The sequence below is a fragment of the Folsomia candida genome, unplaced genomic scaffold (assembly GCF_002217175.1).
Source record: "Folsomia candida strain VU population unplaced genomic scaffold, ASM221717v1 Fcan01_Sc004, whole genome shotgun sequence".
Taxonomy (NCBI): domain Eukaryota; kingdom Metazoa; phylum Arthropoda; class Collembola; order Entomobryomorpha; family Isotomidae; genus Folsomia; species Folsomia candida.
Genome location: NW_019091196.1, coordinates 12,603,439 through 12,613,975, shown reverse-complemented (window position 1 = coordinate 12,613,975; position 10,537 = coordinate 12,603,439). Strand labels below are relative to the sequence as shown.

The following is a 10,537-nucleotide window of genomic DNA, read 5'->3' as shown; positions in this document are numbered from 1 at the left end:
GTATTGCAATTATGACATGAAATGATTTTGAATGAATATGAAATATGAATATGCTAAATTTTTAAATTTTTCCAAAATATGCATGGACAAGACAAGTTTGGTTTATTTTTTGTTCAATGTACGTTTATTTCATTTGCTTGCATTTAATTTTTTAACATCATACATTTCAAAACTTAAATCTAAACATTGTGGGAGTTCTTTTTTTTTAATTCGAAATTTCCTAACAGAAAAATTTCACAAATTCATTTGAAATAATACTTGTACAATTTGACTAATTTATTGCTTTTGTACATTAAAATAAATAAATAGCTTATCGAGAAATACTGAACCCATATTATTCCTTACACACTAATATATGGTAAGTGTGCTTATTGCATGACTATTTTTTTACGTGGTAAGTTCAGAGATTAAGTAATGAGAAATTATAAAATACTAGCCAGTCTTTTGTTTGGAGGTTGATGAGAAAGATAAGTGCTTATCCTTAATCCACTTCTTCAACCGTTGGTCCTCCAGGTCCTCCTCGACCCTGTGGACCACCACCAGGAGCACCACCAGCTTCGCCTCCATGCATCTTCATCATGATCGGTTTGCACTCGGTCTCCACCTCCTTCAACTTGAACTCGTATTCTTCTTTCTCTGCTAGCAAATTGTTATCCAACCATTTCAAGGTTTCTTGGCATTTCGCGATAACTTTCTTCTTATCAGCTTCAGGAAGTTTATCAGCGGACGCCTCCTCCACGGCTTGTTTGACCCCAAAGACGTAGCTCTCCAGTTGGTTTCGGGCCTGGACTTTCTCCTTCTGTTTGGCATCTTCTTGCGCATACTTTTCTGCGTCTGACAGCATTCTGTCGATTTCTTCCTTGGACAGACGACCCTTGTCATTCTTGATGGTGATCTTTTCCGTCTTTCCACTCCCCTTGTCCGCAGCGGACACGTTCATAATCCCGTTGGCGTCAATGTCGAATGTGACTTCGATTTGTGGAACTCCACGCGGTGCTGGGGCAATTCCGCCGAGATTGAAGGTGCCCAAGAGATGGTTATCTTTCGTCATGGCCCTTTCACCCTCAAAGACTTGGATCGAGACGGCTGGCTGGTTGTCCGAGTAGGTGGTGAAAGTTTGGGCTTGTTTGCATGGAATTCGGGAGTTTCGCTCAATGATTTTGGTCATGACTCCTCCAGCGGTTTCAATTCCGAGGGAGAGTGGAGCTACGTCGACCAAAAGAACGTCTTGGATTTGTGAACTCTGATCTCCAGACAGAATAGCGGCCTGGACTGCGGCACCGTAAGCGACAGCTTCATCCGGGTTGATGGACTTGTTGAGTTCTTTCCCGTTGAAGAAATCCTGGAGCATTTTTTGGATCTTGGGAATCCTAGTAGATCCTCCGACCAAGACGACATCGTGGATTTGAGATTTGTCCATTTTTGCATCATTCAGTGCCTTTGAAACTGGTTCCAGGGTGCCACGGAACATGTCCATGCAAAGTTCTTCAAATCGGGCTCGGGAGATCTTGCTGTAAAAATCAATTCCGTCTTGGAGCGAGTCGATTTCGATGGAAGCCTCCGTGGATGAGGAAAGGGTTCTTTTCGCCCTCTCGCAAGCGGTTCGAAGTCGTCGTAGTGCTCGGGGATTGGTGTTCAAATCCTTTTTGAATTTGCGCTTGAACTCGTCACAGAAGTGGGTGACCATTCTGTTGTCAAAGTCCTCACCTCCCAAATGGGTGTCTCCGTTCTGTAATTCAATATAAATAAAAATACAAATAAGTACCAAATCTCCACACTCTTTCCGATTTGAAATTATAATTCTACATCATAAAAAAATCCTTACCGTTGATTTAACTTCGAACAAGCTCCCTTCATCAATCGTCAGAATCGAAACATCAAAAGTTCCACCACCCAGGTCAAAGATGAGGACGTTTCGCTCCCCCTTCAAGTTTTTATCCAAGCCATACGCCAACGCGGCAGCCGTAGGTTCATTAATAATTCGAAGCACGTTCAATCCCGCAATGACTCCGGCATCTTTTGTGGCTTGACGTTGCGAGTCGTTAAAATAGGCTGGAACAGTGACGACAGCGTCGGTGACCTTCGTCCCAAGATAAGCTTCCGCCGTCTCCTTCATCTTCGTGAGAACCATGGAACTGATCTCTTCCGGCATGAAGCGCTTCATCTCCCCCTTGAATTCCACCTCAAACTGCGGCTTGCCCCCGCTGTTGACCACTTTGAATGGCCAATGCTTCATGTCCGCTTGGGCGTTCTGGTCGTCAAATTTTCTTCCGATGAGACGTTTCGCGTCGAAAATGGTATTTTGTGGGTTCATCGCGACTTGATTTTTGGCAGCGTCTCCGACCAGTCGTTCCGTGTCGTTGAAGGCGACGTATGAGGGCGTCGTCCTGTTCCCCTGGTCGTTGGCGATGATCTCAACTTTTCCATTCTGCCAGACACCAACGCAGGAGTACGTGGTACCCAAGTCGATTCCGATGGCTCGTTTTTGCACCATTTTTATTTATTATGTGAATTCTGGAAGTAACAAATTAGAAAATGTTCAAGTTTGAAATTCAATTTTCTACAAACTGCTACTTATCTTTTTATCTAAACCCGAAACATGTAAAATAAGCACTTACCAGTTGAAAACGATCCAAATATTGTAGAAATTCGGAGTTTATTTTTAATAATTTTTTCCAAAATCACTTATTTGAAAGACGAAATTTTTAAAAATATATAAATCACTTTTTATCGTGTAGTTTAGTGATATGGTAACGTTTCTGCACTTCAAAAAGGTAGTGAGTGAGATGAGATTTGTTCACTTTGTTACTTTCAGCGTGTGAATGTTGGGGTTTGTGAGTCAGCGTTGCTTTATATGGCAAAGCGAGCGAGCTTCTCGCACTTTCCAGACTATACGAACCACTTCTCACGTATTCTGGTTTCGGCCACTCTTTACGAGAAACATCCATCCCATTCCTTTACCATCTACTACACGTATATTTACATAGTCGCACAAAAACATTGTGCAAAGATGACGAAAGTGCAATTTAGTGCTGCTAAATAAATGAGATGCTGCAGTTTTAAGCACATGTTTTAATTAACTAGTTATTTTACTAGCCAATACGTTTATGTCAATTCAATTTTATTTAAATTGAGATGAAATTTCGGTTTAAAATCTCAATAATTTGGAAATAATTGCACAGTTTGGTGTAGTTTAGTTTCTTATACATCCATGAGTTTAGGTGAAGAAGGTGCTTATGGTTGGTGGATTATTTCTTGGCATAGGAATCATCTGAATCTGAATCATTTACTAATTTAAGTTTGAGTCAACAATAACATATTACACGAGATCACGAGATCTAGCGGCATCGATTTGATCATTGCATTTTACTAACCAGTAGGTTAAGAAGATTATTTTTGTCTGTTAAATTCACGTAAGAAATGAAATGATAACAGGAAGTTTGCCTTTATGGATACGTGTGTGGTTGGAGATATGTTTTGCATACGGTGATGATTCGCATGCATTTTGGCTTACGTGGTATTGTTGTTTTGGTCAAACTCGTGCATAAATACGTATGTATAATAATAGTACGTCGTATATTTACTGGATATTCTCGTACTTTCTGCTCCATATACTTTTCATACACGTCTCATATATTGCGCAGAAAGTAGAGAAAGGCAAGCTAAAACTGGAGTTGGAGCTTTCTGGAACGTGAGCAAATCCGAGTTTCCTCCAGATTTTCATGTGCAATTATTCTTGCTTGCTTCTTTTCAATGAAGAACATTACAGAAAGAAAGGACGCAAATATTTAGGTCGATATATTTTCAATCCGTAAAACCCGTCTACGTATTACAGTGGCCTCATTTAAAATTGATATAAAATGAGAACATTTTTCCAAAAGTCAGGGACAAGTTGCATAAGTAGGAATCATGTCAAATTGTCAACTAAAAACTGGGTTACAGACAAAATGGTGGGAGGGATAATTTTGTGAATACATTTTCGGATGTTTTAACCATACAAATGTTTTCCAATAATTTGTAAATAACATTTTGCCGTCTCGCCGAGGAGTCAAGAACTTTGCTTCCAATAACTCTGACAAAATATCGCAAACAGATTTACTTACTTTCGTTTTGCGCAAACATTTTTTTGCCATCGCTATTCTAAGACTTGGCCATTCATCCTTTGTACATACACCAACACGAAGCCTAAATTTAGCTCGTAGTGAGAGATTCATAAAATCTTTTCCAAAGTTCATGTACATGCATTAAATAGTTGTCTATGCGTCTGACTGAGGCTGGAGTGGAAATTTGCTTATTTTTAGCATCTTTTTAGTGCGGTTCGTGAATCATTTGCAGCAAGTTGAACACAGGGAAAAAGCTGGTGGGTCATGCCTTGGGAGGGAGGAATCATCTCACTCACCTCGTACGAATATCAGGTTACGTCACTCCTTGCCAGAAAATTCCAACTTATTCGTCTTGAAACTTGATGTCATCGACGTTTCCTGGCTGGGTAACTTTATTTATTGAGACGTGGGTGGTTGCTGGTTGGGTTAGAAGATGCAAACTTCTTGGTTTTCAAGATACAAGAGTTTGGCAATCAACGATCGTGGTGATAAACGTACTCACTCACAAAGGCGATGACCAAATTTGTCGAAATAGTCTAAATACCAAAGTAAATTGTAAATAAATAAGAATAATATTTTCGGATGAAATTATATTCAGTGTCAATTTGGACCAAGATTTTGATCATAATAATTAATCATCCGGCTGAGCGGTAGTAGAATTGAAGACGACACTTTGCAATTTTTTTGGCATCATTTGCATTTCTTTATGGATTGGATGTCTCTCATTATCTTCATCTTTTCTACATCTTGAAACGAATCTCGTCCCATTATACACATGTCTTAACGGTGGGCCTTGAACTTGACTAATTTGTAATGACCTGAATTATGAATCATGGTACGATGTAGCAAGAATTTGTTTTCTTTATGGACATGCGTACCTATTATGGTAATAATGAGATCACAATTTTGTATTTGGATTTGACTTTACTAAATAAGAACCCACCACCCACGAACGAATTCTGTAAATCACAACAATTAAGATGATATCAAATAGACGTTACGACGTTATTGAAAATGTTGAAGAGCTTTCTGACGACGACGACGATGAACTTGGATTCGTCGTTGTTGTTGGAGGAATTTCCACCTTCAAGTATCCCCATTGTCCTTTCATTGGATCTGTGACAGATAATTGGATGATATTAAATAAATTAGTTTTTAAAATTGTTTAAGTAATCTGGTCAAGTACCCGTGTTCATTTGGCACATGTAGAATCCTTCAATAATTGATAATTATTTAAATAATTATTCAAGTACAAGCTTTTAAATACAATATTTATATTTATAATTTCTTTGAAACCTTCATCCTTTTCTGAAATTGAGTCAATATTTAGCGTGTACATCAGAATGGTTGTTTCCATACTTTGATTTTTACTGAAATTTTAAAATTTTTTAGATGTAGATTTATAGCACGTAATATTTTATAAAATACACTCTTAAATCATGCATGTACCAAGGAGTTTCGAGCGTCTGCGTATCCATCGAGAGGCCAATCCTTCTGTTTTTTGTGATGATGTGATTATGGATTGTTAATATGGTTTGGGAGTGCAATTTCAGCCAGGCCATCTTAATCGTTCCAATTAAACGCAATTAATATTTTTTTGCTAAGCTCACAATGTAATGTATCCACATTGACGTTTCTAGTTAATTTACCCTGTAAGTCTGCAGATTTTCTGTAACGCACGGGATGGATACATTATCGCCCTTGCTCGCCGTTATATTTGGGATAACGCCTAAAAATCTGGGTGATTGTAATTCCAGAGGGACCATGTTTTCGCAATCGATAATGCTCCTTCTCTCTAATACAAATTAATTTGCATTTAATTTTAAATCCGTGTTCTTTGCACCGCTTTACTGATTACCTTCATTTAAGTACGACTCTGTTTTTGACGCAGAATCTTTCAAATCCAGTGATAAATCGAGTTCTTTAATTCTAGCCACAATAATTTCCTCCTTCTCGACCCCACTAAAATAACCGATGTACGCCATGGACCCCAAAGCGATTAAAAATATGACACCCACCACACACACTGATTGGCAATTTGAAGAAGACATTTTCTCAAATTTGTAGCAAACAAATTTCTTCCGATTCTAGTCAGTAGTGGGATCAAAATGACTAAAGAAAATAAACCGACTTTGCATTGCACAACATAAAAAAACGGCGAACAAAACAAAAGGGAACTGAAAGTGTGTCATATTAATATCCACAATCTCATGTAACACATACCACAAACATAAATTGCGATTTTCATATCAATCATGACACTAGGGTTCCTGGCCTGGCTTCTGTCTGTCTACAGATATGCACGCATAATGTGGTAATGCATACTTATTAGCATGTGGAAAATGAGGAATCATGGTCAATATCATTTAAAACAATAGCATCCCTAGTTTCAGAACTTTCAGAGTAGCTTCAAATATATCGTGATTTAAAGTTGTACATAACTATAGATTCTAATTTGCAATACGCCATTTTGCATGATTAGTTTAAAAATTTCCTGGGAAAATCCAGAAAACTATTGCAAATAAAATTGCAACTTTATCCACACAATTTGTATGAATGGTCCATAATAAAATAAAATTTCTATTATGCCAGCAGCACAAGTGAAGTTTTTGAATCGGAAATCCTGACATCATATTTCTAGATTTGTTAAACATGATAGTGCGCTATCACTCATTGCATAATTCCCAGGGTTTACATTTTCCTTGCTTTTTGCGGATTTCAATTACATGCCTTCATTTCTCTCCCCTCTCTTATTAAGCATAATTACGAAGTGCATATGCGTGTCAATTTGTAGAAAAGAATGCAACTTACACTTATTTATTACTAGATAGAAGCCGATTAATAGTGCTTATCTTAATCTTATCAACCCCATTGTTATCTCGTATAATCACATCACACAACCGCAGTTTCTTTAGATAAAGCCGAAAATTATGTGATACATGAGGAAATTAAGTTCCACTTATTGTTAGTTCTTTCCAGTCTTTATCGAGATGTTTCTCGTGTTTAATAATACATTTGTTTGGTGATGATGAGTAAATAAAAATACACTGATTTGTCTACATCCTTTTTAGAATGATTTATTATTACGACTTATTTATTTTTTATTATCATATCGCCTGCATAATACATACATACACTTGATAATTTCAGTAATTAATTAATAATAGCCAAGGAATTGTACTTCCGATTGAAACTGCGATTTCCATCCCCATCGATGTCGTACTCTTTAACCAGTCGGACATTATCGTCATCCGTGACCACAAATTCCCAGTAATGTTTCGAATCCTCTCCGCAAGTTACGCCATCATTTCGTCGTCGTGGTGGTGGCGAATCTGTCGACACAGCCTCCTGGTCGACACAGCCCCTCCTCTTGAAAATGTACGTTTTGCTGCTCAAGTCGTAGAAAATGTCGTCCCCGTCGTAATACACGGAATTCGGCGAGGATGAGAAGCCATACTGAAATTTCAGCATTTCTCCCAAGACTAGAGGATTATATGGTTTGTTAAAGGAGAGGATGGACACGATGTAGAAGGGGAGCAGGTCAATCGTCGTCACATTGACGAGTGGACCATATTCGCTGCTTGAATTAACCTGGCGAATCTGTTCTGCCGTGATTTTAGTAGAAATTAGTTCACCAGGAACCCATTTTCTTTGATGGGAGATCTTGCTCACGACGCGGTACTTGTATTTTATGAGTTTCAGCTCGTCCGATATTTTTTGAGAGAGTTCGGGCGGTGGGAGGAGCTGATTGGTGACTTCTAGAGCGATTTGCTCGCCTTCGGACAAAGTTATAGCTCCAGACTGTGGTTTAACCCATTCTTTTGCTGGAATCTGGTTCTTGTAGATGAGTTGATGCACTCGAGATATTTCGCATGTGACCTGCAGTTTAAAATTTATATTGAAAAAAACATTTCGTGGGTGAGGGAGCTAATTACACGATGATATTTATATGTACATGATCGACAAGTTAAGTCAGTTAGTAATCCTTTCTTTAAGTGTAAGTAGATACCTATTTGCAAAACTGGTTTGAATTCTATACCCAAACGTATGAAATATTTACTCACGCTTAAAATTTGTAAGGTCAAGATAATCAAGACTCCCAAGGCATTTCCTGTCAGCGTTCCTTTCATCTTTGCTTTGTCGTGTGACTCTTCCTCCAATTACCTGTACGACAAGAACTGTGTCTAGGTCTGTGAATTTTTAGTGGGTACAACGATGCCAATTATATAAATAAACTGTGTTTACGATGTATCTATAATTGAAATTACATTTGTGAATATATTTCGTGAACGCGACCTTTTCTCAGCGTGCAATTTGCCACTGATGAATCCAAGTGATGAATAATTTGCCTTAAATATCGAATACTGAAATCTAATTAGTGACCAGACCCAGATGGATTTCACCAATTGTAATCACCCATTATACTGGTTATACATGCATTAATTATCTTGGGGTAACATTTATTTGGTGCATTTATTGCAGATTTTTGGACAATAATGAAATGGCTACAAGTAACATGGAACATAAAGGAACATTAGTTTTGGTTTGTAGATATGTATGCTTGTAATATTTTATTTTATAGGATCTTTTTACTGCAAAAATATACTTTCTCTCTCGGCTTGTTCGTAATTTTATAAAATATCGCAATTATTTATCTTATTTTACTTTTTAGCTTCCACAATCAGACCATTCGGTTCAGCTTCCACGCCATAATTGAACTTGAGAACTTGAGCCAACTTTTCAGGATTATAACGCCTGGGAAAGACTAAAATGGACGACATGACGGAGGGGAACATGGTCACTGATTTTAAGGGACCGAACATGCTCTCGTTAATTAATTGTATTTCTCTCTTCGAAATATGAGAAGCAATCAACTCTCCCGGAATCGATTTCGGGGTTGGAGCTCCGTCCGGAATTATGGGAACCAAATCCGACCCCAGCATCCTTTTCCCGTGAGGGTTATATGGTTTACTTTTGTTTTTGTTTAAAGTCGTGAGATCAAGGGTGAGGTTGTTAGGAACGTCATCTTGATGAGTGGAGTTTGGACTATCTGCTGGAGGTGTTGATGTGAGAAGAACAATTCGTTTTAACCGGGTGGCAATGTAATTTCGGGATAATTCTCGTATTGAAAATGGCAATAGGTTCAACACGTTGCGAAGTTCTTGTTCCATGGTTTTTGAAAGTTGTGGTGGCGTGACACTAGATTCAGTAGTCGTCGTTGTCGTAATAATTGGCTGATAAACTTCAGATTCAGTACGATTTTTGGGTATTATACCGTCAAACATTTGAGATACGTTTAGAGTTGCAGAGTCGATGGAACAATTTACCTGGTCACATTAAAAATTCAAAATGTTAATTTTTTCCATGAAAATCTTAACTCTCCAAATTCAGTACCATTAATAATTGTAGACCGGCAGCAATAATTACTAAGGTTGAATATTTTAAGTGCATTTTAGCGAAAACTCAATGGAGTCGGATTTTTATGAAATTTTACGGATAACGAGACCAGTTAAATATATACTCTACAACCACTTGCAATTTCGTTGTCGACTAAAATAGAAATGTTGAAAGGCGAAGCAATGGTCACCGTGTTTATATATTGAGATCAGTAACCCTGCTGCTGCCGTAAATTATGGGAATAAAATATAAAACAGCAAATTTAGTATGTACATATGTAGTTACATACGAGTACATTCTGCATATGCCGATAATGGCGTGTACTAACTAACTAAACTATGTAACTAGGTCTTTAAGCACAGTAACTCTATTTGCACAGGCAAGTCGTCAAGAAATGGCTAGTGAGAAATCGCAATATTTATTAAATTACAGTTGAGAAAGCAATTTATTTCGTCCTTCCAAACAACTAGATCTTACTCATAAAGTGCTTAAATTATAAATGAGGATAAGCCACTATATTTTCGCAATCATACATTTCGACATTGATTCACTGATATCATCTTGTAAGCATGAAGTGCAGCTTATCTTACAACTGCGTTGGAGTGACACTTGCCCAAAAGTTTGTACAAGCCAGATACCATCTTATGTATGTGCTTTGCATGTTGTTAGTGTCACTGTCATTTTCGTCACTCCACGTTGTTACCGGAAATATATTATGGTAAATGAAACATATTCTGGCCAAAGTATTTTTTTAACAAATACGATGATCATCTTTCATTTTATTTTTCATTTTAGACAATATATTCAAAATTTCAGAATTCCATTTCTCAAATATTTTTCAGAAAACTTGAACCCTTTCTTCATTTTGTCATCTACTTTCTCGAGATCGGTACCTTGCCACCAGCAGCACGTGTAAAAACTATGGACGCAAATGCTGGACAAACATTTACACAAGTTCAATGCTCATTACACACACTTATTACTATTTGATTACCACTTTTAATTTACATAAACTTGATTTTAAATCGCCTCTGTTG

At 37.6% G+C, this 10,537-nt stretch overlaps 4 protein-coding genes across 4 annotated transcripts; all 4 read right to left on the bottom strand.

Annotated features, from left to right (window-relative positions):
• Window positions 1-198: 198 nt before the first annotated feature.
• Window positions 199-2,832, bottom strand: LOC110849490 (heat shock protein 68). Its single transcript, XM_022096902.2, has 3 exons — window positions 2,619-2,832; window positions 1,826-2,514; window positions 199-1,729 (listed from the first exon to the last, which is right to left on the bottom strand). The coding sequence occupies exons 2-3, from the start codon at window positions 2,492-2,494 to the stop codon at window positions 482-484; spliced, it is 1,917 nt and encodes a 638-aa protein (XP_021952594.1). The 5' UTR covers window positions 2,495-2,514; window positions 2,619-2,832; the 3' UTR covers window positions 199-481.
• Window positions 2,833-4,993: 2,161 nt separating this feature from the next.
• On the bottom strand, window positions 4,994-7,080 carry LOC110849493. Its single transcript, XM_022096905.2, has 6 exons — window positions 5,962-7,080; window positions 5,753-5,898; window positions 5,553-5,665; window positions 5,400-5,473; window positions 5,290-5,316; window positions 4,994-5,219 (listed from the first exon to the last, which is right to left on the bottom strand). Exons 1-6 carry the CDS (start codon window positions 6,152-6,154, stop codon window positions 5,101-5,103), a joined length of 672 nt encoding a protein of 223 aa, XP_021952597.2. The 5' UTR covers window positions 6,155-7,080; the 3' UTR covers window positions 4,994-5,100.
• An 84-nt stretch (window positions 7,081-7,164) lies between these two features.
• Window positions 7,165-8,423, bottom strand: LOC110849492. The gene is made up of 2 exons (XM_022096904.2): window positions 8,168-8,423; window positions 7,165-7,982 (listed from the first exon to the last, which is right to left on the bottom strand). The coding sequence occupies exons 1-2, from the start codon at window positions 8,231-8,233 to the stop codon at window positions 7,257-7,259; spliced, it is 792 nt and encodes a 263-aa protein (XP_021952596.1). The 5' UTR covers window positions 8,234-8,423; the 3' UTR covers window positions 7,165-7,256.
• Window positions 8,424-8,557: 134 nt separating this feature from the next.
• Window positions 8,558-9,821, bottom strand: LOC110849273. Its single transcript, XM_022096672.2, has 2 exons — window positions 9,498-9,821; window positions 8,558-9,430 (listed from the first exon to the last, which is right to left on the bottom strand). Exons 1-2 carry the CDS (start codon window positions 9,552-9,554, stop codon window positions 8,765-8,767), a joined length of 723 nt encoding a protein of 240 aa, XP_021952364.1. The 5' UTR covers window positions 9,555-9,821; the 3' UTR covers window positions 8,558-8,764.
• Window positions 9,822-10,537: the final 716 nt, after the last annotated feature.